General features: G+C 45.7%; 1 protein-coding gene across 3 annotated transcripts in view; it reads left to right on the top strand.

Annotated features, from left to right (window-relative positions):
* The window catches only part of SLC1A4 (solute carrier family 1 member 4), a 119,760-nt gene extending 97,175 nt beyond the window's left edge, over positions 1–22,585 (top strand). For all 3 annotated transcript variants that reach the window (XM_073791302.1, XM_073791303.1, XM_019942912.3), the window contains 7 exons: positions 9,430–9,472; positions 11,429–11,491; positions 13,086–13,252; positions 15,501–15,734; positions 17,270–17,464; positions 17,767–17,901; positions 19,717–22,585. In XM_073791302.1, the coding sequence (XP_073647403.1) occupies positions 9,430–9,472; positions 11,429–11,491; positions 13,086–13,252; positions 15,501–15,734; positions 17,270–17,464; positions 17,767–17,901; positions 19,717–19,945 (1,066 nt within the window). In that variant the 3' untranslated portion in view covers positions 19,946–22,585. The remainder of the gene's footprint in view (positions 1–9,429; positions 9,473–11,428; positions 11,492–13,085; positions 13,253–15,500; positions 15,735–17,269; positions 17,465–17,766; positions 17,902–19,716) is intronic.
* Positions 22,586–25,679: the final 3,094 nt, after the last annotated feature.

The following is a 25,679-nucleotide window of genomic DNA, read 5'->3' as shown; positions in this document are numbered from 1 at the left end:
AATTCTGGATTCAGAGCCTTGGACATATGTTTTGTCTTGAGTCACCGAAGCAAAGCTCCTCATTGCTGAGGCTGTGAAAAACAGCAAACTCTGGGCAAAGTGACTTGACTCCCTGCTGTTTCGATTTCTCCTTCTGGAAAATGTGATGACTGTCTGCCACTTAAGATTGCGAGTGTTCATTTAATTACAACAGGAATTCCCTGGCAGTCCAGTGGTTAGGGCTGTGCGCTTCCACTGCAGGGGGCACGGGTTCAATTCCTGGTCGGGGAACTAAGATCCCACATGCTGTGTGGTGCAGCTAAATAAATAAATAAATAAAATTACAACAACAACAACAACAAAAAACCCAAAGGAATTTACACTGAAAAAATCAAAAAGCCAAACCTCTCTGATGAGGGGGACCAAAAAGTTCTTACCAAAACTTCTTACCAAAATGGCAGGTGAAGGTGGCCTATTAGAACTTTGATGAGCTACAGCGTTTGTCTAATGTCTTAGCAGCTTGATATTTGGAGTCTTTAAAGATCCTTAAGGTTGGAGGACTAACTTTTAAGTGGGTACTGAAAAAGTCTACTGAGGGTGAGAGTACCTTTGGCTTATTACCTTCAGCGTATCAGTCAGGGAGGGAGGTTGTGGGGTTAAGGGAGTCTTTTTTGCAGGGATTAGTGGCTCGGAGTGTGGATGCTCTGACCTGCTGGTGGTACCCCATAGAGACGCTAGTAGCATTCTTTTATCTCCGAGAGAGGCAATGGCCGAGAAACAGGGGGCAGGGGGTGGGGGTGAAGGAGGGGTTACCTTATTCCACCAGCCCCAGAAGGGACTTATTTCCTGATCATGGTTTTCTAGTTTTAGATACAAGCCCCTTCAGCTCCTGCTTCTGAAGTGAATGACCCATCCTTATGGCTTAGCGGTCAGTGTAAGTACAGACTTTCGGTGACTCGGGCCACAAATACAGGGAAGGACCCAGAGAACATTTGTCGTAGCTTGTTGGGGGTAGGTAGTGTTTCATAATGCTTCCAAAGGCCAAGCTTATTTAATCCAGCAGGTCATGGATAAAGGTAGGGCAGGTGGTATGAGGAAACTGAGACAGAGATTAAGTGATTTGCTCAAGGACACAGAGTGGTTTGTCAAAAGAGAGATTAGAAGAACTATGGGTCTCATGCCCCCTGGTTCAGGGCTCTATTTCTCCCACTCTTCCCTTCCCCAAGTCAACATGCCATAGAAATGAGGCCATGCTGGCGGGCCTAGTCCCATCTCAGAAGTGTTTGTTCTGATGCGCATGTAAGTGTACCAGGTAAGGGTATAGTCGGCTCGGGGCAGACGCTCACTTCTTGTAAGCAGAGGAGTCGAGCCTCTTCAGTGAAGGAAAGCGAACGTGCAGGTTGGATTGGACTCTCATTGAGCAGCTTTTGAGGGGAAATGGAGTCCTGAGCCACATGGAAATGCTTCCTGAGTCTGGGGACTCTCTGGGTAAACATTTTAAAATTGCTTCCGTCAAAGAAACCAATTTTATGGTTTCATAAAATTTTATGGATGCCAATTTTCAATTTTACGGATGCCAGTTTTATGTGACTCCAGGCATGTTCCCTGGCAAAGGCAGGGCGCAGTCCTTTCTGCCTGTGGGTAAGTGAGTGAATATGAGATTCTGTGGGCAAACACCTCGATGATCCCGCAGGCCTGCCCCTGGTAACTGCCTAGAACCTAAACGCCTGGAAGGAGTGGGGAAAGTCTCAGGTGAGTGATTGCAGCTGCCGCCAAGGCTTTGCTGAAGTCCACGACCTTTCCAGACCGTGGAGTGCCCCCAAACTCCCACTGCATCTCTCTGCCATGTTTTCTAATTTAGTTTTTCAAGATGGAACTACAAGTCAGAGAGAAATGAAGCTAATAGACACTGATTATGCCTTTAAGGAAATTCAGAATGCCGTTGCCAAGTGGTTTGATCTCCCAACACAATGTATTAGAAATAGCATAGCAGACTGGGGCATGGGGGTGAGGCTAGAGCAGGCCCTTTGAGAGCTGAGAAAGGACAGTGGACAGCAGCTGGCAGGTGGGAAAGTCATGGTCTCCCCTTGAGCAGCCCAAGCGCCATGCTTTGGAACCTGGAAGAGTACGGGACTCAGTACTGGGTGTGACCCAAAGTGACTTCTAAGCAGGTCTTCAGGAACCCAGTCATTGTGGAACTTCTTGGTCCCTAACAATGTTTACTGACTGTGGGTCCTAGGACATGTCCATACCTTTCTGTGCCTTGGCTTCCTCATCTTTATAATGGGGATCATGAGAGTGCCTGCCTCCCAGGATCGTGGTGAGCGTTAAATGAGTTATGTCTGTAAAGATCTAAGAATAGGGCTGACCCAATAGAGGCTTGCTCGTGTTATAAATGGGGCAAGGTTACAGACCAACTGTGTTTTTTTGGTTCACGTGAGTTAATGGGGATGGTTCTCTCTTCATAGTCTGAAATAAATGAGAGTGAGTGGGAAGAAAAGGATGTTTGGGACCTCAAGATGACTTGAAGCTAGTGTAGCCTTTAGGTATATTGGGAATCACATGGAGCCTGGAGAAAAGGTGAACAGTGACTATGTTTTGGACTAATATAATCAACACTGTAGGAGATTTGGAAAACGGAGAAAATCACAACTAAACACAGAAGAGCCTTCCATTCTGAAATGGGGCAGAAATCCTCACATATTCTCCCCAACATCTCAGTTTCTTTTTCCCCTGCATGACACGTGTCTGGTCTCCAAAGTTGACCTCGGTTTTCTTCACCTGTCAATGGAAAGGATTCAGGCGACTGACCTCAGACATTCCTCTGAGTGATAATATTTGTGGTTTTCAAATGGAAAACCAGAGGCTTATCTGCCAACGAGGCAGGTAGCTCCTGGGCCCGGGACACTGTCTGCCCTAGCAGCCAGAAAAATGATCCTGGGCCACTGTCTTGCAGAAGGGGCTACCACGTGCCTGGTAAAGGCAATTGAGATTTTGCCTGTCGCCCAGTTTTCTAGGCTTTATTGCTTTTCTTGCGCTCACTTTCTCAACAGTGGACAGTGCTTGGAGCCTTTCCTTTCACACAGGGTGGTGCTAGGGACTTACCTTCCTTCCCGAGAACTGGGTGAATATGACGCGTCTCAGGCTGCAAAGAACACATTTCTTCAGTCGGTGCGAAGAAACCTGTAGGCAAGATGAAGACTCTTAGCGAATCTAACGTGGATCCAAATTAATGGAGGTTTCTCAGCCTAACTAGTCACTAACAATGGCAGCTTAGGATATTAAAAAAAAAATTCTTTAGCTCGACACCATGCCTGAATAGTTCGGAAAAGAACATAAACCCAGAGAGGTAGTGTGGATAGTGATGAAGAACAGACACTGAAATCAGCTACCCGGTTTTGAATCCAGCTCTACCACTTACTAGTTGTAGGGACAAGTCATGTAGCCTCTCTGTACCTCAGTTGCCTTATCTGTAAAATGAGGTTAATAATAGTTTAGCTACTACCTAGACTTGTTACGAGGATTAAATGAGTTAATATTTGAGTGTGTTGCTGATATTCTAGTGTGTCCCAGCCTCTCAGGGACAGCTGAGGGCTACTTGATACAGAGAATGAGTACTGCTCGTAGCCTTATTTCCTCAAACGTCCCCCACCCCAGGGTCCCAGCCTTAGCCTTTCAGGCTGGAATCTAAAACTGGATGTGGGCCTCAGAAAGAGGATAGGTTACTCCCCTACCCCCCACTGTCTCCATAGTGTGAGCCCGTCACCCCCAGCCCTTCCTCCGCTCCCAGCCTTGTAGGGGGTACCAAGATCTGAAGGGGCACATCCCTGTTAACTGAACCTGTAACAATAAGCACTAGGGATAATAAATATTTATCAGGTGTACGTAGAGTGTCGTATCCTGTTCCGAAGGATCTTTGAAATTTTCATAAATTCGGTAAAGAATTTTTGAACTTAAATGAAAGGAAATACTTTTGGAACAGAAAAAATATACCAAGCCAAAGTAAATTGTTTTACAGTCTTCTCATATGGGACAGGGAAATGCATACCACCCTTGACAATAGGATCAGAAGAACAAATAGCACCAGATGTATGAAGAAGGAACATTTCTGAAGTTTTTCATGGTGTGAGCTGCACGAGTCTGTACAGTACTACTAACAGAAGTTCTGCTTTCAAAACTTCAGCCTGAGCTCATACCAGTTTTTTTTTTAATTTATTTTTTTATCAGTTATATATATACATATGTTCCCATATCTCTTCCCGCTTGCGTCTCCCTCCCTCCCACCCTCCCTATCCCACCCCTCCAGGCGGTCACAAAGCACCGAGCTGATCTCCCTGTGCTATGCGGCTGCTTCCCACTAGCTATCTACCTTACGTTTGGTAGTGTATATATGTCCATGCCTCTTTATCGCTTTGTCACCGTTTACCCTTCCCCCTCCCCATAGCCTCAAGTCCATTCTCTAGTAAGTCTGTGTCTTTATTCCTGTTTCACCCCTAGGTTTTTCATGACATTTTTTTTTCTTAAATTCCATATATATGTGTTAGCATACGGTATTTGTCTCTCTCTTTCTGACTTACTTCACTCTGTCATACCAGTTTTTCTGCTTGCTTTAAGTAATGTGTCCAAAGGTTCCTAAAGCACCGGAAAGGCTCGTCCATTCATTCTCTCCCAATTTGGTCTGACTTGGGTCTCTGGATTTAGTAGTACAGTCTTGGCATTTTTTGCAAACGTTTTTGACTTAGACCCACTATGAGAAATACATTTTAAATAATGGCATATCGGGCTTCCCTGGTGGCGCAGTGGTTGAGAATCTGCCTGCCAATGCAGGGGACATGGGTTCGAGCCCTGGGAAGATCCCACATGCTGTGGAGCAACTAGCCCCGTGAGCCACAATTACTGAGCCTGCGCGTCTGGAGCCTGTGCTCCGCAACAAGAGAGGCCACGATAGTGAGAGGCCCGCGCACCGCGATGAGGCGTGGCCCCCACTTGCCGCAACTGGAGAAAGCCCACGCACATAAAAGAAGACCCAACACAGCAAAAATAAATAAATAAATTTTTTTTAAAAAAAAAATGGCATATCCACATACAGACACCTTCACTCCCACATATACAATCTGAAACACAAGTCCTACAAAACAACATTTTAAGTGTGATACATGCTGATCTTTTCTACTCTGTCTAATGTATTACATCTTTTATAAAATGCTGGTTAGAGCCAGGAAATTGATTCCATGGCCAACTAATGTTTGAAAAACTTTGGTCTAATGTATACCTGGTATTATGTAATTCAAGGAAATTTCTCGGGGTCAAATAACAGAAAAATGACATATTTGAGAATTTAAATAAAATGAAGAGCCTCAATGGTTAGAAGCAGCCTAATACCCAGTGAAATTGAGTGCTGTGCAGAGGTAAGCTTGAGAAGACCATTTGATCCTTCTGATTTCCAGACTGTGGATCTCACAACTCCAGATCTCTACTATCTAATATGATAGACATGAGCCACAAGTGGCTGTTTAAATTTAACTAGTTTAAATGTAAATAAAATTAAAAATTCAGGGACTTCCCCGGTGGTGCAGTGGATGAGAATCCGCCTGCCAGTGCAGGGGGCATGGGTTGGATCCCTGGTCTGGGAAAACGCCACATGCCACGGAGCAACGAAGCCCATGTGCCACAACTACTGAGCCTGCGCTCTAGAGCCCAAGAGCCACAACCGCTGAGCCCGTGTGCCACAACTACTGAAGCCCACACGCCTAGAGCCCGTGCTCCACAACAAGAGAAGCCACCGCAATGAGAAGCCTGTGCACCGCAACTCAGAAAGCCTGCTTGCCGCAACTAGAGAAAGCCCCCGCGCAGCAACGAAGACCCAATGCAGCCAAAAATAATAAATTAAAAAAAATACTTCTTAAAAAAGAAAAAAAAGTGGATCAAAGATCTAAATGTAAAACACGAAACTGTAAAACTCCTGAAAGATAACATAAAATGACCTCTGGTATGGCAATGACTTTTTAAATACAACACCAAAGGCACAAACTATGAAGAGTAGAGAAAAATGTTTTGCCTTACTCCTGCAGCCTCGCATCCTTGCCCCTTGGTGGGGGCAGGGGCATGCTCCTGCCCCTGCTCCTGGCCTATGGCAACCAGGGGAACTGAAGGAAAGGAGTATGATTCTGTGGGTTCAACTCACTGCCTGCAGGCGATTCCTTCCAAAGGATCAATATTTGAGAGCTGAGTTATGTAATCTAAAAAGAGTTCAGTCATCCCATTGAATGTACGTATTTTTTTTGGTTGTCAGATCTCCTTTGCAGTTAGCACTGTATCTTTTGTCCTAACTTTTTAAGCAATTTTGAGATATGATTTACATACAAAAGATGCATCCATTTCAGGGGTACAGTTCAATGAGTTCTGACAAATAGATAAACCATTTAATCACTACCACAATCTAGACACTGAACATTTTTGTCTCCCATGACCCTTCTCAGCAATTCCCACTCTTCATCCCTGGCCTCAGGCGGTTTTGGATAGAAAGTTTTGCTTTCTATCACTATGGATTAGTTTTGCTTTTTCTAGAGTTTCATAGTGATGGAATCACTCAGCATGTACTTTTCTTTGTCTGGCTTCTTTTGCTCAGCACGATGGTGTTGAGATAATCCACGTTGTGTATATTAGCGGTTGATTCCTTTTTATTGCCAGGTAGGATTCCATTGTATGGATTTATCATAATGTTATTTGTCCACTCATCAGTTGATGGACAATTCAGTTTTGAGCTATTATGAATAATGCTGTTATTCATACAGGTCCTTTTTGCAGACATATATTTTCATTTCTCTTGGGTAAATGTCTAGGAGTAGAATTGCTGGTTCATATGGTAAGTGTATGTTTAACTTTATAAGAAACTGTCAGAACACATCATGATCTTAGGAACTTGATTTTTTGGCAGGAGTCACTGTTTTGACTCTAGTATTGAATATACCCCTCTGTTCCCATTGGATATTGTAGACTGTCTGAAAACAGGTTGACCAAACGGTGGCCGTTTGGTCTAGAAGTTCTGGGTTAGGGTCCGTTCTGGGTGAGACAGTATTGGGTTATTGCTTATGCTAAAGACACCAGGCAGGTCAACAGCTCATTCCTGAAGGATACGAAGTATTTGCAGGGGAAATCGTCACCCATGGAGAAGACAGAGGGCTTCTAACCCAGCTCTTTCCTTAACTTCCCTGTCTTCTTAGGGGGAGAAGCAGGTGGCCAGCTCAGTCTGAGAACTACTGTGGTAGATGCAGAATGGGCGAAACCTTGGCTCAGGGCCTGTTTCTGCTTCTAACTAGTGTAGCAAATGGAAATGAGATACCAAACGTACTCCTACAAGACTGAGAAGGGTGCTTTGTAATGGAAATAAGAGGCAAATGTAAGTTGCTATTCATCTACACACTAAAGAATAGTCAATACAAATGCCTAGTCTGTTTCTGCCTTTCTTTTAATGTAAATATGCTTGTAATAGGAATCAAACTTCAGATCACCGTTTTGCAATGGTTAATTCAACAGAAGATCACATTTTGTCTGTTTAAATACAGACGTGTACTTTTGGGTATTCTCTAAGTATGTTAAAAGCAATTCAGGTTTCATAGACAAGCAAGGTGGGAAAGGCTGAGTTGCAGTCTCTAGATGCTGGCTGTCTATGGAAGCTTCCTGAGTGTTCTAATGAAGTCATTTTTGTGTCTCATTAACCCTTTTGGTGGGTGTGTTCATTATCTATTGTTGTTTAACAAATTACCACCAATTTAGCAGCTTAAAATCACACATATTTATTATCCCATAGTATCTGTGGTATCAGGAATCCTGGCACGGCTTAGCTGGGTCTTCTGCTTCAGAGTCTCTTATCAGGCTGCAATCAAAGTGTTGGCTGCAGCTAGGGTCTCATCTGAAGGCTTGACTGGGGAAGGAGTCACTTCTGAGGACTCGTGGTTGTTGGCAGAATTCGGTTCCTTGAGGTTCAGACTGGGAGCCTCAGTTCCTAGTTGGCTGTTGGCCAGAGGCCACCCTCCATGTCTTGTCATACGGGGCTTTCCAATATGGCAGCTTGTTTCATCAAATATGCAAGCCCAGAAAGCAATAAAGAGTGTCTTCTAGCAAGATGGAAGCCACAAGTTTATGGAACCAAATCACAAAAGTGACATCCCATCACCTTTGGTGTATTCTGTTGGCTAGAAGCAAGTCATACCCATCCCCCACCCCCATGACACACACACTGAAGGGGAGGGTATTACACAAAGGTGTGACTACCAGGAGGCCTCTTAGACTCTGCTCGCCAAGCTGGGCTACAGTCAGACCTGCCTACCTCTGAAACCGAATGCATGCAAATAGTTGCCTAGAGATTCTAGTGCTATGAACAACTCAACCACAGAAGTAAGAATGAGTGGATAAGATTGGCACAAATTGTAAAAGATGGTCTTTTACTCTTCTAGACTTATTCTTATAGGAAGTGGGTAGAACAAACGGATTATCAGTGGGATTTTCTTGTATATCATGACTAGCATCTGTACAATATATGACCCAAAGGAGGCCCTCAATAAAAACTGTGTGCGTGAATAGATTTTGCTTTCAAAATCTAGCTTAACTGGATCAGTTCTACTGCTCTCCTTTTATAACAAATATTTTGTACTATCCTTCATCCTGAAATGAAATCCATAAATAGAATTTACCTACACACATAATTTCAAACATCAATATGACTTGACTGTAATATAAAAAAACCCACCAGCTTGGTGGTTGCCAGAGGCGGGGGTGGAGAGTGGGAGAAATAAGTAGAAGGGGATATTATATATTTTTAAAAATAGAAATAAAAATGTAAGTATTCTATAAGATTTTAAAAAAGAAAAAATACTAAAGGAGAGTAATTTATAATAAAAATAATGTCAGGATGTGAATGCTCTAAACCAAAATGGTTAGGTGCTTGCTTCCGAGTTTAGAGTCACCATTAATGGGACAGCTTTACATTCAGACATTTAGCAGAACAAATGGCTGGGCCCTGGCACTTCTCCCTGAACACACTCCCCCAGTTCCAGGAATGCCCCCCAGTTATTACAACAACAAAACACTCCTTTGGATTTCACTAGGGGGCAGTGCCACTCCCCGTTGAAAACCACTGCACTAGGGCTTAGCCTCTAGGGGAAAGGAAAGTGATGCAATTATTCCGGTTTCCTTGGACACAGCTTACCTCAATATCCAGGGGCACCACGAGGGAGATGAGGATAAAGATCAGTGCACTCAAAGTATCTATTGGGGCCCCGCAGCCGAAGCACAGTTGGGTGCTTGGATCAAGCAGAAGATGGCAGTAAATGCTGGACGTGGGGAAAGAGGGAACCCTGTGTGTCAGGCTGTCAGGAATGGGCATCTTAAAGTGGACACTTTGAATGCTGAATTTTAAGAATACTGACAAAATGCTTTCTTTTCCAACAGAAACCTGTTTCCCTCAAATCTTGTGGTTGCAGCTTTCCGTACGGTAAGCTTGATGCTTTGCTAAAAATATGAAACTTTGGGGAGGGGTGGGTTACGTATAAATTACTGCTATAGAGTTAGGTAAGGTGGAACAGGGAGGGTTGTGTTGTTAACAACACTTAGTATCATTGGCCTAAAATTTATAGATATACCCCTGGAGCGAAAACAAACAAAACAACAAGAAACCAAAAATTTTTCCGAAATATCCCACTAGTTCCAGTATCTTTTCATATCACCTAATACCCTCAAATCACATTTTTGGGAGCTTTTAAATATTTTAGGTTTTTTTTTTTTTTTTTTTTTTGGCTGTACTGTGTGGCTTGTGGGACCTTAGATCCTTGACCAGGGATTGAACTTGTGCCCCCTGCAGTGGAAGCACCAAATCCTAACCACTGGACTACCAAGGAATTCCCTAGAATTTTTAAAAAATACATTTTAATCTTTTTTTCTGATTATAAGGATAACGTATGCTCCTTGCAAAAAATAAAAATAAAGTGGAAAAAAGTAGAAGAAAATAAAAATCACCCATAATCACTACCTAGAGCTACCCATTAACATTTTGGTATACATCCTTCCAGTATGTTTTTTCTATACATGTGCACACTCACATGATTTTAAAATAATTATACTACATAACATTGTTAGTATGTACCCGTGCTACACATATTGTTCTGTAACCTGCTCTTATTGTTAACATTTTCTCATGTTGGTAAATATCCTTCTGCATAAGTTATTGGCTGTATTCCACTGTATGAGAGTATCATAATTTTACTCAACCAGTCCCTTGTTGATGGTGGTTTCCAGTTTTTCCCTAATTTTAGCAATTCTTCAAGTAACTCCCCTGCAGCCATGCTTTATATAGAGAAAGAATATAAAGGTCTAGATAGATGGACTAAACTGATTGCCTTTTTCAAGCCAAGACTATTCTGTTTCTACTTACAGCCTCTCTTTAAAACAAACATACAAACAAACAAACAACAACAACAAAAAACCCTGCATATAAACATAGCTGTGGCTTGTATGTATAACGTGAGCTAGGAGAAAAATACAAGGTTTGCGGGGCTTTCAGTGCCTGGCACAGAAGGTGTGGGGTGGGTTTTGTTTGCCCTGCCATCCTTAATCATGGGACAGCTGAACATCTCTGCCCGTCTGAAAGCTTGATAATCAAAGCTGAGAGAGACCAGAGCTCTTTAAAGGCCGGTTCAAAGCAAGCCTCTGGGTCTGAACCCTCTAAGGGGCTCCTCTTAACAGTTCAGAAGCCAGGTGTCCTTAGAAGGGTCAGGAAGGGTGTCTTATAACAGAGTCCCCTCAACGATAATGCATACTGCCCCAGGGAGACAACTGTGTGCGTTGGGCAGAAGTGTGTGAAGTCAACTGGCAGGACCAAAGTTGGAGGGACTTTTCACCTCTGATGAGTGGTCTCCCAGAAGACTCAGCCCGAAAATCCTGTCTTGCCTTCCAGCCTTTGCTCTGGGGAGTGGAGGCTGAAGGCAGATTAGAAACAGATGCTGAAAAGCAGTCAGGCTGAAATAAGTTCTGGAACATAGTGGAGCATAAATAAATGAATGAACATAAAATAACACATCGAAAAGTGTACTTCGGCATCGTGGAACGAATTCCAAGTTTCCCCAAATAAGGTGAACTCTGAGCTGTTGGAGATATCAAACCATCAGCTTGAAAGTGTGCAGACCTTCTCCAAACCAGCGACCAGGGGACATAGGAAATTCTCCCCATTTCCTTGGCTTCCTAAAAAACCAGAAGTCTGGAGTGCATGCTGCCTTGGTCTTAAGTAACTTTTGTACAGTCCTCAGAGGCCCTTGTCAGGCCAGCCAAGTGAGGAGTGCCCAGAAGACCTGGAATGAAGAAGGACAGAGTAGCCAGAGGCCCAGCAGTCCTCTCGGTTCCTCCAGGTGGTCTTCAGCTGTGAACTGATGGGAGTTTTACTTTCTCTTGTTCACAGTATGCAACCGACTATAGAGAGGTGACCCACAACACAAGCACTGGAAACATAACCCGTGAAAAGGTAAAACTTCTTGTGAGATCACTTGTGGCAAATACTTATAACACAAATAATGCTTCATAACTGAGGGAGCATACACGATGCGTGTTTTTCTCAGCCGGACTGAAGACTTTGGGGTTTGAATGGGCTGTTTGAAACACACGGGTTAGGTTTGCTCCTTTGGCCATTTACCATGTTTAGTGGATCCATTTCATTGAATTGGAACTACTGCCCCCTTTCTTAGAAAAAATAATTTTATAACACCCCTTCTGCTATTCTGAAATATAATTAATAGGTGATTTAACCTACCCCTGCACATAGAATTGGTCTTGGGGGTTTAATTCACTATAACCATCATTCATTCACAAGTATTTTTGAGTACCTGTTGTTTACCAGACACTGAGCTAGGTCCCAGCCTTCATGCTATGTAGCTGGAAGGGACAAGGGACCTCAAGAATTATTCAGTCCAGCCATGGAGCTGCCATGGGGAGAAGGAGGGACTTTGCCCTTCCCCACCCCATAGTACACCTCCATAGGGCTTGAGTGGCTCTGAGTTCTACCAGCCTTTCTTTTTTTTTTTTTGCGGCACACGGGCCTCTCACTGTTGTGGCCTCTCCCGTTGCGGAGCACAGGCTCTGGACGCGCAGGCTCGGCAGCCATGGCTCACGGGCCCAGCCGCCCCGCGGCAAATGGGATCTTCCCAGACCGGGGCACGAACCTGTGTCCCTTGCATCGGCAGGCGGACTCTCAACCACTGCACCACCAGGGAAGCCCTACCAGCCTTTCTTTGATTGAAGGAAAAGTTCTACTTTTTAAAAAAAAGTCAAAAGCTATTAGTTTAGTCTATTTCACTTCATCTTGCAGATGAAGCACCTGAAGCTCAGAGAAGTTATTCAGTATCAGAGCTGGGACTAGGGTTCAGACTAGAACAGTGGTAAAAATGCTCTTTCGGTTTTTACCACGCTGACATGTTTCCTGTTCAGAGTTTCATAATGTGTTGTGATGGAATAAAATGTTCCTCTAACATATGCTTAGAGTAGTGAGATTCAGCACTGCTGGAAAAAAAGAATACATTATACCTGTACATTTTAAGTCAGTGATTTAAGAAAGAATATCCTGAAAATACCCACGTTGATTCTGAACATCTTTTTTGAAATTCGTCAGTGAGGAGACTATGGTAAGAGCCTAGCAACAAAGAATTTGTTGACATTTAGGAGGCAGAGTTCCAATCACTGACTCTTGATCTGAAGGACCTTTTCACCAATCAGCTCTTCTTCTAAAAGCAACCCTTTGAAGTGATTGTCCAACCTCTAGCTGAATTTATCCAGTGATGATGAGCTCGCTACTTTCTGCTTCAACCTATGCCCGTTTTGAACAGCTTTCAGAGTTAACAACTAGGTGAAGATTTTGTTTGTTGACTTCCATATCCTCAGACTCCATCTCCCCTTGAGTTTCCTGCCCCTTGATTTGTGAAATCACTGCGGGTTAAAGAAAATCTGAGCCTTTCCTCCTTCCGGGCACAGTGTTTCAGTCTGGCAGAGACAAAGGAGCAAATGCATTCTTTAATTCTCACTCATCTGTTGTAAACTTAGACCCTTTGTCCCCTCTGATCCTACAGATCCCCATTGGCACCGAAATTGAAGGTATGAACATTTTAGGATTGGTCCTTTTTGCCCTGGTGTTAGGAGTGGCCCTGAAGAAACTCGGCTCTGAAGGAGAAGAGCTCATTCGTTTTTTCAATGCCCTCAATGAGGCGACGATGGTGCTGGTGTCGTGGATTATGTGGTGAGTGTCACCCTGCCACCTGCTCTCTCTCTCATTTCTCCTGCCATCCAGAAAAGAACCTGACTTAGCTGTTCTAGGTCACCCCTATGGGACCACCTGGACCCGTGCTCTGCATGTGGTTGATGTACCACAGGCCAGTCTTGGTACAAGGGGTGAAGGACCTCAGAGAAACAGGCATGTGTCATGGTTACCAATCACTTCCTCATCACCCACAATGACCCCTGGGTTTTATCATTGGGGATTTATCTATGAGTCCCACCACCATCCCATATCCCATGAGATGCCCATATCATCTTGTGGGGCAACGGATTCCATAAATTTGCTATCTGCTGTATAAAATAAGGCTCATTTCACTTTAAAGGATAGACTTCAAGCTTCAGAAGGGCCCCTTCCTATAGTATTTTACAACATGGAGGGAAAATCCATCTTCACTCCATACATATATGTGAACTTGGAATGGTCTCTCCTTTATGTGAATGTTTCTTTATGTAATATCAATGCAAGGGCAATTGTTTAATAAAAACCATCAGATTGATTTCTGGCTAACAAGGGAAAAGTTGACAAGATCTCTCAAAGTAACTTCTCAGAAATCATACCGATTTCAGTGCCAATGCCTCGTAAGCTTTATCCTGCTGTTTTACTCAAGCCAAACTTTGTGGGTTTTAGCTTCTACCCATTCGTTGCTGAGAAACTAGTTTCTCCTTTTGTGCACAAAGCATCTTCCTTATTGTCAACCCTTAAATATCCCAGAACGTCTCTCTCTTAGATGGCATTGGGATGGCAGCTGCACTGATTTTAGGAGAGAAGCCTGGCATTTGGTAAGAAAGTTTGAGATTCGGTGGGAAGCCAAGTTCGGAGCCTCCCCTGGTGATGTTTATCTTGCTTAACCAAATTTTCTTGCTCACCCCAAAATTCCAGAGTCTGACTCTATATTGTAAACATGACACTTCATATGACTGCTGTTGTTCAAGGGAGAAAAATATTTTCAGAAAGGAAAACATGTTTTCATCACACCGAGTTCTTTTCCTGGCTTATTTTTTTAGTCTAAAATCCTCCCAAAGGTTGGATTAAAGGAAACTGTGGAAGAAAGTGACGTTCGTATGTTAAGACATTTGTTTTCAATCTGGAAACCAATTTACAGTCATTCCTTCAATGTGATGTATTAGTTACAGAAGCAGATATTTGGAAGGGCAGACCCAGCTGAGTGTCTTAACCGCAGTGAGAGATCTGTTGCCTGAAAAGTGCCTATGCAGGCATAGGAAGTAGGAGTGGTTATCAGAGGATGGGGCTGGCTTGAGGATGGTCCCTAAAGATTTTGGCCTAATCTATAATGTTTTAATTCTTCTGAAAGGAGAATGTTTTCATGTATTACTATGGGATTTTAAAATAATAATACTGCTTAGAATATCTCTGGGAAGAAAACTCAAGAAACCAGTGACATTGGCTGTCTCCTTGGAAGGAAGATGGGTGCTTGGGTACAGAGGTGGGAGGCAGACTTCACCCTTTTGTACCCTTTAAAATTTGAACCATGTGACATTATTATGTATATAATTAAAATTTACAAACAAAGTTGATAGTTATAAAAATTCTTCCTCAATTTATATTAAATGCAAAACAGCAGACTTTTGTTCTTTGTAGCGCCCATAGTTCATTTCTTCCCTTCCTTCTTCCTGCCATCCTGCCATTAAAAAAATCTTCACGCTCCAAGAGTGTTCCCAGAGGGTCATTGTTAATGACTTTTTCCCACAGAATCATGTTTTCCAAACCACAAAGAATTTAAAACTTCACAAAAGGCCCAGCTTTGGCTCAATTCTGTATCACAGCAATTCTGCAAAATAGGTGTCTTTTGTGTTTCTAAGTTCTGAGAACAATCCTGAGCAAAGCTGAAAGTCAAGCTCACAGCCCCAGAGGCTTTGCTCTTGAAGAGTTCCTTGCCTTTCCACTTGGGAGCCCATATGGTTGGTTGCATCCAGCTGTTAAGAACATACAATATCCAAGGGGAAAGAAGTCTGTGTCCTAGTCCTGACTCCGTCACCCACAATGAGCAATCATGTTAATTTTACTCAGTTTCACGGCCTGTAAAATGGGCACGGTATACCCCCATCCTTTTCTGTTCCTTAGGGTCATCCTAGGGAGAGGTGAAGACCACCTAGTTGAGAGTCCCTGCGTTCTGTGACAGGAAAGGCCTACATCTCTCAGCCCCAGCATCACCACCCTTACTGACCAGTGCCCTTTGCTCATGTCCTAGGTACGTACCTGTGGGCATCATGTTCCTGGTTGGAAGCAAGATTGTGGAAATGAAGGACATCATCGTGCTGGTGACCAGCCTGGGGAAATATATCTTCACATCCATATTGGGCCATTTTATTCACGGAGGAATTGTTCTGCCACTTATTTATTTTGTCTTCACGAGAAAAAACCCGTTCAGGTTCCTCCTGGGCCTCCTCACACCATTTGCAACAGCATTTGCCACCTGCTCCAGGTGAGTGGGTTTCAGGTGCCCTTGGCTGCCCTGAGCTGTATTAATATGGAACCAGATGAGCCTGTGGTGGATGCACAACCATCACCTTGACATATTTTAATTTCTTGAAGACTCTAAATTGGTGTCATCTGATTTTTTTGTACTACCAGCCCCACAGCTCTTTGGAAGTGGATTTTTAGGATTGCCAGAATGAGGGATTGCCTCGTTCCCTTCTTCTTGCTGCTTAGAGGTCAACTGGACCATTACTTAGTCCAACTGTGGGTCTTCACCCTAATTAGACCTCTGCCTAAGTGAAAGAAAGCAGCTACTTAAAACACTTTACAATTGCATGGGAATAAAGATGCAGACCTACTAGAGAATGGACTTGAGGACACGGGGAGTGGGAAGGGTAAGCTGTGACAAAGTGAGAGAGAGTGGCATGGACATATATACACTACCAAACGTAAAATAGATAGCTAGTGGGAAGCAGCCGCATAGCACAGGGAGATCAGCTCGATGCTTTGTGACCACCTAGAGGGGTGGGATAGGCAGGGTGGGAGGGAGGGAGATGCAAGAGGGAAGAGATATGGGGACATATGTATATGTATAACTGATGCACTTTGTTATAAAGCAGAAACTAACACACCATTGTAAAGCAATTATACTACAATAAAGATGTTTAAAAAAAGAAAAACTCATTGCAGGGAAGTTTCTAGAATGATACCTGCCCAATTCTTTCTCCCTTTGGATGGGTGAATTATTTCCTAAATAAGACCAAGTCATCTTGGTGAGGGATGCATGCTCAGCTCTCTAGGAGTCCACAGTATTGTGGGATTATCTCACCTTGTCATTATTAGAAATCCTTCACAAAAAAATTGGGCTTTCCAAATACACTAAAGCAAACTTTCAAAGGATGGCAGCACATCGTTTCACTCACACATTTAGTTTTTGCCTCCCTACTGCATGTTTCCTCCCATCCTGACTGGCTATGTATATGACAAGGCCGTGGGGGGAAAGAATGAAGGAGGTAAGTTTCTCCAGCTTAGGCAGAAACAAGCCTACTCTTGGCTGTGCCAGCCACACCCTGCAGAAGCTGCAGAGCCCACTGGAGAGAGCGGGTCTTATTCTTTGTAATCTAGGAATACAGTTACTCTTTCCAAACTCTCAGAGCCATCTCGGCTTCTTGGTCTAAGAGAAAAAAAAAAAAAAAATCATAGTTTGCCTTTTACTTTTTGGGAGGAAAAATATTCAAGAGAGGAGACGCACATTTTGTACCCTGAGACAAGGTGTGGTTCTTGAGAAATTTGGAACAGGGGTATCCAGGTAAAAAAAAAAAAACAGGTAAATCTAAGGAGTCCAATTTTGAATACTTTGGGAGTTAACAAAACCCCACGTGTGACAGAAACTTTGCAACAATTCTGATATTTCTCTTATTTCAAGGGGAGAGTGCCATAAACTAGGATGGTGCCAACTGCTCTGTTCCCAGGTCTGAGCTGAGTACTGTGTTAGCCTGGGCAGCAAGGACTATTCTCATGGTTGGTTGTTTGCGTTTCCAGCTCTGCAACCCTTCCCTCTATGATTAAGTGCATCGAAGAAAACAACGGTGTAGACAAGAGGATCGGCAGGTTCATCCTCCCCATCGGGGCCACGGTGAACATGGACGGCGCAGCCATCTTCCAGTGTGTGGCCGCAGTGTTCATTGCCCAGCTCAACAATGTGGAGCTGAAAGCAGGCCAGATTTTCACCATTCTGTAAGTTCTGTAGTCTTTCCTTCATCATCAGGTCTGGTACAAAACGTGAGGTCTTTTTCTTGTGATTTCCTTTGAAAAACTTCATGAATACCAATCTCACCATGGTTCGGGTGTCTCATTTGTAAACTGAGAACAGCGTGAATTCATTACTTGAAGAGAGTGGAACCTCTGTGAAGGGCACAGCTGACAGACTCTAGGGTTGTGTGGTCTTCAGTTTCCAAGCCATGGCTGCCATGTTCTGCATGTTTCTGTGCCCCCTCATCCTCTGGGCTAATGGCTGATCCTGCTGTCCCATCCCCTAGAGTGACAGCCACAGCATCCAGTGTGGGAGCAGCAGGCGTGCCAGCTGGAGGGGTCCTCACCATCGCCATTATCCTGGAGGCCATCGGGCTACCCACTCACGACCTCTCTCTGATCCTGGCTGTGGACTGGATTGTGTAAGTAGCAAGTCCTAAGGGCACCGAATAAAAGAAGGTCTGTAATGAGCTCCCTAGAAGCTTGGCACTACTCTGGCCTGGGGCATGCAGAGAAACTTAAAACATGTCATTACTGAGAACTTGCTCAGAACATTCAGGAAAGCTAGGGGCCCAAGGGTCTATGGAGATTGGTGGCTGCATAGGGGTCATAGCCATTGGAGCAGCGAGCCTTCGGGAATGATCATCCTTGGCCTGGAATGTCCAAGGAGTGATTTCTGCAAGCGGAGGAAAGATGAGCCCAGCTAATGCGAATGTCATGGCTTGGGCTCAGGAGCGGAGTTCGGAAGGAACTGTGATCCAGATGACCATTACCTGGGCTCCCATAAAGACACAGAACAGTTTCTGAGTGTTGCTTCCTTGAGTCCCATGATACCTTTCTCAGATACAAACAATACCTGTTTTATAGGGAAGGTCCGCTGAGGTACTGATGTTGGACAGTAGAGCATGTGAATAAGAAAGTGAACACTGGAGCCCAGGTACCTGGGCTCAAATCCCAGCTTTGCCATTTACTAGTTGTATGATATGAACCATCTGTGCTTTGGTCTGCCCATCCGTCAAATGGGGATAAGAACAGAACCTACACCAGAGTTATGGTGGAGACTAAATGCGTTAACACGTGCACAGCACGTAGAAGGGTTCCAGGCACATGCAGGAAGAGCATTCAGTCAACACTGGGGAAGAAAGACGCCCCTGGCCAGGCTAGTCAGAGCTGGGCATGGGATACCCTAAACACTGGAGCCTGGCCCTGGGCTCGTGGCTCAACCCATGGTGGTTGGAAATTTTGTGTTTGGAAATCTTCAAGCCCTGGAGACTTGAAGGGGCTTCTCAGAATCCCTACAGCTCCTCGGGGGTGAAATGTGACATGTGCCTTGGAGACCCGCCTTGTCTAGAGAGCACTTGGGAGGGAACTCAGTCCCTGCGATGGTACGTTGCGGTGAGCTGGACGGGACCAGAGCTACGTGTCAGAGGCCCTGCCTCCTTCCTCACCCCGCTGTTTCCTCTACGTGGGGAGTGCAGGCACGAAGGGGCACTTAGCCAGGACGAGAGACGCAGGGCGCCAAGCGGGCTGCCCAGGCGAGACCTGCAGTCACAGGAGCCCTGTACCACCGTGACCTCTGATTCCACAGCCCTCAGCTTCTCCAATGCCGCAGGCAAGGTCACATTTTCCCCCTTTCTTCAGAATGGGCACAATACTTCCTCTGAGCCCCAGGGATAGGGGATGGTTATGGGGGTCTGGGAAGACAAGCTTCTGGAAGGGACAGCGCTGTTCTCTGTGAGATGGTGTTTGCCACCAGCCAGGGAAAGCATGTGGAGGTTACAATTCAGTAGAGATGCAGTGTCAAAGTGAGAGCAAGAAGGCAGGTTCCCACAGCGCAACCGTGAGTGGGAGAGAAGCTGGACCCAGGACGGAATCTGTGCGATCATCCCAGCTGTCTGTAACTTTTATACGATGGTGTCTCACACGTGAAATGCATACATTGAAAGATTTCTGGAAGGAAACAGATCCAGAGGTCAATACTGGTTCACTCAGGGTTGCGGAGTATGGGGGGGCGGGGTGACTTTTGTTTTCTCCTTTGTACTTTTCTTTTTCCCAAGTTTTCTTGAGGATCTGTTAGTTTCATAAAAAGTATTTGGAGAAAATCACTTTAGCATCAAGTGAGGCCCTGTGCCCTTACTAGCTTGCTCTCCCTCAGTGTCACAGCTTCCTGGTGGCTCAGCCCAAGGTGACATCCGCCCCCTGGTGGCTGTAATGCCTGCCTGTTCTCTTCCCCCCAGGGACCGCACCACCACCGTGGTGAACGTGGAGGGCGATGCCCTGGGTGCAGGCATCCTCCACCACCTGAATCAGAAGGCGACGAAGAGAGGCGAGCAGGAGCTGAGTGAGGTCAAAGTGGAGGCTGTCCCCAACTGCAAGTCGGAGGAGGAGACGTCACCCCTGGTGACACACCCAAACCCCACCGGCCTTGCGGCCAGCACCCCCGAGTCCAAGGAGTCAGTTCTGTGAGGGGGCTGGGCTTCCAGCTTGCCTGCGGGGGATGCCCGCCCCATCGGTCCGGTCGGCAGACCCGGGCACCGCCTTCACTGACTTCTAGCCTCCCGTGCAATGCTTTGGCCCAGTCACTGGTTTGAGGATTACTTCTCAGCACAGGCATTGGGCTTCCCAGCGGGACCTGGTTCCCAAGGACCAGGACACTCTGCCATTTGGCTTACCATGTCTAGGTGCAACTGTGTACACCCCAGCTCTGTTTGGAAACACACCCTCGAGCTGCCGGGCGGGGGGAGTAACAGGCTCACAGGACCTGGTGGTTAAAGCTTGGAAAATGCACATGTTGCTTCACTGCACCCAGGAAAGCTCAGCCTTGGGTGCTTTCCGGGCAGACCTGGACGGGTGGCAGCCATCTGTCGCATTGCCTCGTGAGCCATAGTAATTGGAAGAATTCCCAAATTCATAGCCGCGGCTGCAGTTCACTGAGCTGGGCCTCAGGTGTCGAGAGTCTACACATCGGCCTGACTGGCTTCTGGGTCACTAGGCTGGAGGCGCTGCACGTTGTCGAGTTAGAAATACTCCATGGTGTTAGCACTGCTAGGGTCTCTGGTCAGTGGCACTAAGTAAACAATTATATTCTGAAGTCAAAGAAAGGAGGGGGAGTACAGGCTGCAGGGGGAAGGGAAGCAGCCTGATCAGGCCAGGACATACACACACACACACACACACACACACACACACACACACACACTAATGTCCCCATTCTGGCCCCAGCCCTGGGGAGGTTTTCTGTTTTCATGACCTGGGCCTATGTCAACACTGTGGCTCTATACCCATCTACTCTGATTTGGCAACAGGCCAGAGAGGGGCCCCCCTCCTCTGGGGAGGTGTCATGTGGTTATCACATTCAGGACCCTGGCTGGTCTAGCAACAGATTTTAATCCAACTAGACCCTCCCTAAAATGCTGCATTGCAGCAAAAACAAAATTTTAAAAACCCCACAAACCCACCCCTTCATTGGAGTGAGGTACCACTGTTCCCAGATGCCCTAGCTTTGGCTGATTTCCATAGACTTGGTTTCCTTTCCCTCCAGGACATCAGTTTAAAATTATAAGCTAAATGGTCCACCTGCTACTTACTGACTTGAGCTGAACCTAGGGGAGGGGGCTTTACGGAGAGAACAAGCATTGCCCGGGATAGGGAAGGAAAACCTAAAAGGCACTAGACTGCTATTTCTCTGTGGCTGTTGGTGTGTATCTGTGGGGTAACCTGCAGCAAGTCCTGGAGCCTCACTTTACCCCATTAGTACAATGGGGCTGATGTCACCTGCCTCTTACCTACCTCAGAGGGATTTGGTGAGGCAAACTGAGTGAATCCGCGAAAAACGACCATTTCGCATTTTGCTTCTTGGATAGCAAGTGCGAACGCCCCCGTACCCTCCTTACCGTTACCTAAGTGATACCGAAGTTCTCCAGGAGGCTCCTTCTTCTGGGGAGGACAGCTTTTACGAGCAGGGCTTTGTTCTGTGTGCAGGAGCAACTGTTATCACGTCACTTGTTCTCTTAGTAGTTTCTTGTTAGCATCAAATGCAGCCTCTTCCTGATGTCCTTCATCTTTTTGTGAATTAACTACCCCACCTCCCAGCACACTTCTGGGTACCTGACCTCCCCGCGACTCCCAGACCCAGGCACCATTTCTGCCACCGCACACTGGCCATTAAAACTCCCAAACTTTCAGCCTCGCTCATTCCCTTGTCACAACTGGAATGGGGGGAAGGGGGGACAGAGAGTGAAGCTCCCCTGTACTAAGATTGTGGGGCATGGGCCTGAGCGGAATGGGCGGGGAAGAACCAAGGGGCACGGAGCAGACCTGGCCCTTTTCCCTTCAGCCCTCTTTAAACCAGCTAAGTCACTCCCGTCTCCTGTGAAGCAGGAGTGACCAGGAGCTGGGCTGAGAGGAGCCTGGAAGCCTCGACCCTCTGGCTTGTTGCTGATGCCTTCTGTTTTCAAAGGGGAAATAATCACACTGATGGATCCCAAACTGCAAATCCCAAACATTCACTATTTTTCAGGTGTCATTAGATCTCATCTTTCCTTCTTCCACATATATACATGGCTATGTACGTACACATACATATATGCAGCATGTATGTGGGAGGTATACATGCGGGTAACATCTATATGTATGTGTGTGTGTATATTTTAGCTCCAGTCCGGGCGAGTTTGAATTTGGACAGAGGTGGACTAACTGCAAGTTGCATGTCTTTGGCATCCTGATTTTCCTGTTTCTAAAGGTGAATTTTACAAAACATGGACAGTAGAGCTGGACAATCAGACTCAGGCACTGCGCATCCTCTATCCTGGACCTGGGATTGCGGTGAGGGGAGCGCCGTGCCTGGGGCAGGGTGCTTCCTTGTAAAATCCAGATGGTGATTGCTCCCCTTCCCTTGGCTTTCTCCCTGTTTTTCTGTCTGCAACAAGAATCAGACCAGGAGTGACCCGGCTGGGGAAAATGCCACTTTCTCATTGTCTGAAGATGTCTCCCCTGCGCTTCTAACATGTTGTCGTAAATACTGTTCATCTCTGACTGTTTTGTATGTGTGACACTTGCCTTAAAACATAGCAGTCCTCAGAAATGAATACAGCCTTTCTACTAGGATCTGCATGTTCCTTTATTCCTCCCTTGTGTTTTGAAGTGGTATTTACTGGTGGAGCTCTTCTAGGGGAGGGCCTGGGGGTGACTGAATTGATTATTTTTTCTAGTAGCGTTTAGCCAGCACGACCCCCTGAGGCCTAGCGGGCCACTCAGGTGTCAGAGCTGCTGCAGGACAGTCACTGATGTGACTTGCGGTGGTGAGCGTCCAGGCTCCTGGGCACCTCCCACTCAGCACTAGCAGGGATCTTGAAACAGTGAGTGGTTTTGCGGCATACCTCCATAGTCAAGTCTCGTTAGGACAAGTAGGTCAACAGGCCTTAATTGACCATCTACTGTAAGCCTAGAGCCAAGCTGAAAGAATGCCCCAGTCTGTAGAATTACTGAGAAAGTCCCTGCCTAAAACAGTTGCCCATGCCTACCATCCTTGCCACCACACCCAGCCCATTCTTTCATATCATCTCATTTTCAGTGACACCGCATTCCAGCACAATTAGGGAACTTAGAAACCTCTTATAATACGATTATCCTACAAGCTCCCACTAGCAGCCTTAGTTTCCAGACCCTGGGGCCTCTGAAGGAAGAGATCTCTGGTCTTACCTGGACATTTGCAGCCCTTCATATAATATAGCTCCACCTTTAGAGGGAAAAGAAAACCATACATCAACCTCAGAAGTGTTCCTTCTTTGAAAAAATTTTTTCAGCTAGTGTCCTGAGGTCAGTAGAGATTCAGTGTCTCTTCACTTTTGAAAAAAATAATACCTTTATTGAGATATAATCCACACACCATAAAATTCACCCCTTCAAAGTATACAATTCAGTGGTTTTTAGTATATTCACAGAGCTGTATAACCATCAACAATCTAATTCCAGATTTTCATCAGCCCAGAAAATAAACCCAGGACCTCTGACAACCACTTACCTACTTTCTGTCTCTGGATTTGCCTATTCTGGACATTTTGTATATGTAGATACAAAATGCTTCTTTTATAGATACATCCCAGATAAAGAGAATTGGTGTTCAAAATGTAAACACTGCCCACCTTCCCACTATTTCCATTCTCCCCCCACACACCCACAGGAGAGCCTGTAAGATCTTGTTAATCATCAAATACAGATTCAATCATTTTAGCCTATTGGGGCAAAAAAAAAAAGTGGGGGGTGGATTCCTGGATTAATAATGGATTAACGGACTTCCCTGGTGGCACAGTCGTTAAGAATCAGCCTGCCAATGCTCGACATGGGTTCAAGCCCTGGTCTGGGAAGATCCCACATGCCGCGGAGCCACTAAGCCCGTGCGCCGCAACTCCTGAGCCCGCGCGCCACAACTGCTGAGCCCGTGCGCCTAGAGCCCGTGCTCTGCAACAAGAGAAGCCACCGCAATGAGAAGCCCGTGCACCACAACAAAGAGTAGCCCCTGCTCGCCACAACTAGAGAAAACCTGCACACAGCAAAGAAGACCCAACACAGCCCAAAATAAATAAAGTAATTAATTAATTAATAATAATGGATTAACCAGAACACAACTAATTTGAAGAACTTTTCCCCAAATGTGTAACTGATAAAGGTCTAGGTACCCAGACCACATGTTAAGTTACAATGTGGTCTGGATCCAGGCAACTGAGTCTGCTAACATTCTGCTCCCTGCACTGTGTGGTTCCATGCCCAGGCACATCATATTCTTTGTCAGCGATGCCCCCTGGAGTTATGCAGTGTGCAGACTTCATGGTTACACATGGCAGCCCTGAACTCGGGAGGTGAGTTGCAGTTAAAAGATTTGACTCACGCTCAAACATAAAGCATGTGGAATATGTCTGCCCTGTAAAAATATTTTTTTTTCCTTTTAATAAGTAGTGGTTAATGAGTCTCAGAGGCAATGAGGCTGAAGTTAAGAGGAACATCCTTAATCAACTTCCCTGGTCAGGTTGGTTTTCCTGTTAGCGTGCCTGTCACAAGGGTTTGTTGCCAGCTACTTTGTAGCATGAATGTACATTTTATCTCTAGGCCACAGAGCACCCTGGGCTGGTTGGCTGGGCTGCTCACAGGCCCTCCTGACCTCCAGCCAAGCCCATGTAAGAGAAGCAATCTCGTGACAAAAGGATCTTGTGAGTGGTGGCCCACTCCACTCCGTCCTTCCAGAAACACAAGAGCAACAATGGCCAGGACTGAAAGAGGCTAGACACCAAAGCGTGCAATGCTCTGTGTGGTGTTATTCCATTTACACCAACAAAACTGACCTACAGAGTTAGAAGTCGGTTGAGTAGCCTGTTCATGTGGAGAGAGGGGGTGGTGATTAGAGGGGGACTAGAGAGGCCTCCAGAAGTGCTGGCTATGTTCTTGACCTGGACGGGTGTTTGCTTTGTGATAATGAATTAAGTTGACCCCATATATTTTATATACTTTTCCATAAGTGAGTAATACTTCATTAGGAAAAAGAATAGGGGTGGGTAGCAGGACCCAGCAGGAGATCCAGCTCTCTGTAGGGGGTCCCAGTTACTTTGGGTGACCATGTCTTTTCTTAGCTGTCCTGTGGCCCACGGGAAATGCTCTCAGCTAATTGCATCTTGGTCATCTAGAGCAGGGGTTCAGCCAACCGGCCCCCACGTCAAATCCAGCCTGCTTCTTGCTTTCGCGTGGCCCTCAGGCACTGCTCCAACAGACAAGCATTGTGAGCCATGGAGACCAAGCTTGAGTGGCCCCATCCACTGGGTCGGGGCCAACTCACCCATTAGGCACAGTACACACAGGGCCTAGGGCCCACAATATGTGTAGGAGCCCACAAAGATAATTTATTTTAAAATCAGAAGGAAAGCATATAGCCCATGCTGGATTATATTTGTGTTTATAAAATATAATCACAGCTCTAAAATATAATCTTTAATACGTGCTTATGGTGGAAGGGTCCATGTGACAGAAAGGCATGTGTGGCCCCGGTCCCCGTTCCTCCCTCCACTCCCAGCACCAGCCTCCCTGGTTGGTGGCTGCATCTTACCCCTGCCCAGGGTCCACACTGGTCACCACCTGCATGTTGGGGACTTCACTGTTGGCAAATGCTGGGGACCAGGCAGTAGAAGCCCAGTCCAGGTGTTGGCAGCTTGGC

The sequence above is a fragment of the Tursiops truncatus genome, chromosome 14, assembly GCF_011762595.2.
Source record: "Tursiops truncatus isolate mTurTru1 chromosome 14, mTurTru1.mat.Y, whole genome shotgun sequence".
Classification (NCBI taxonomy): domain Eukaryota; kingdom Metazoa; phylum Chordata; class Mammalia; order Artiodactyla; family Delphinidae; genus Tursiops; species Tursiops truncatus.
Note: the sequence above shows the minus strand (reverse complement) of the source record. Positions and strands in the feature narration are given on the sequence as shown.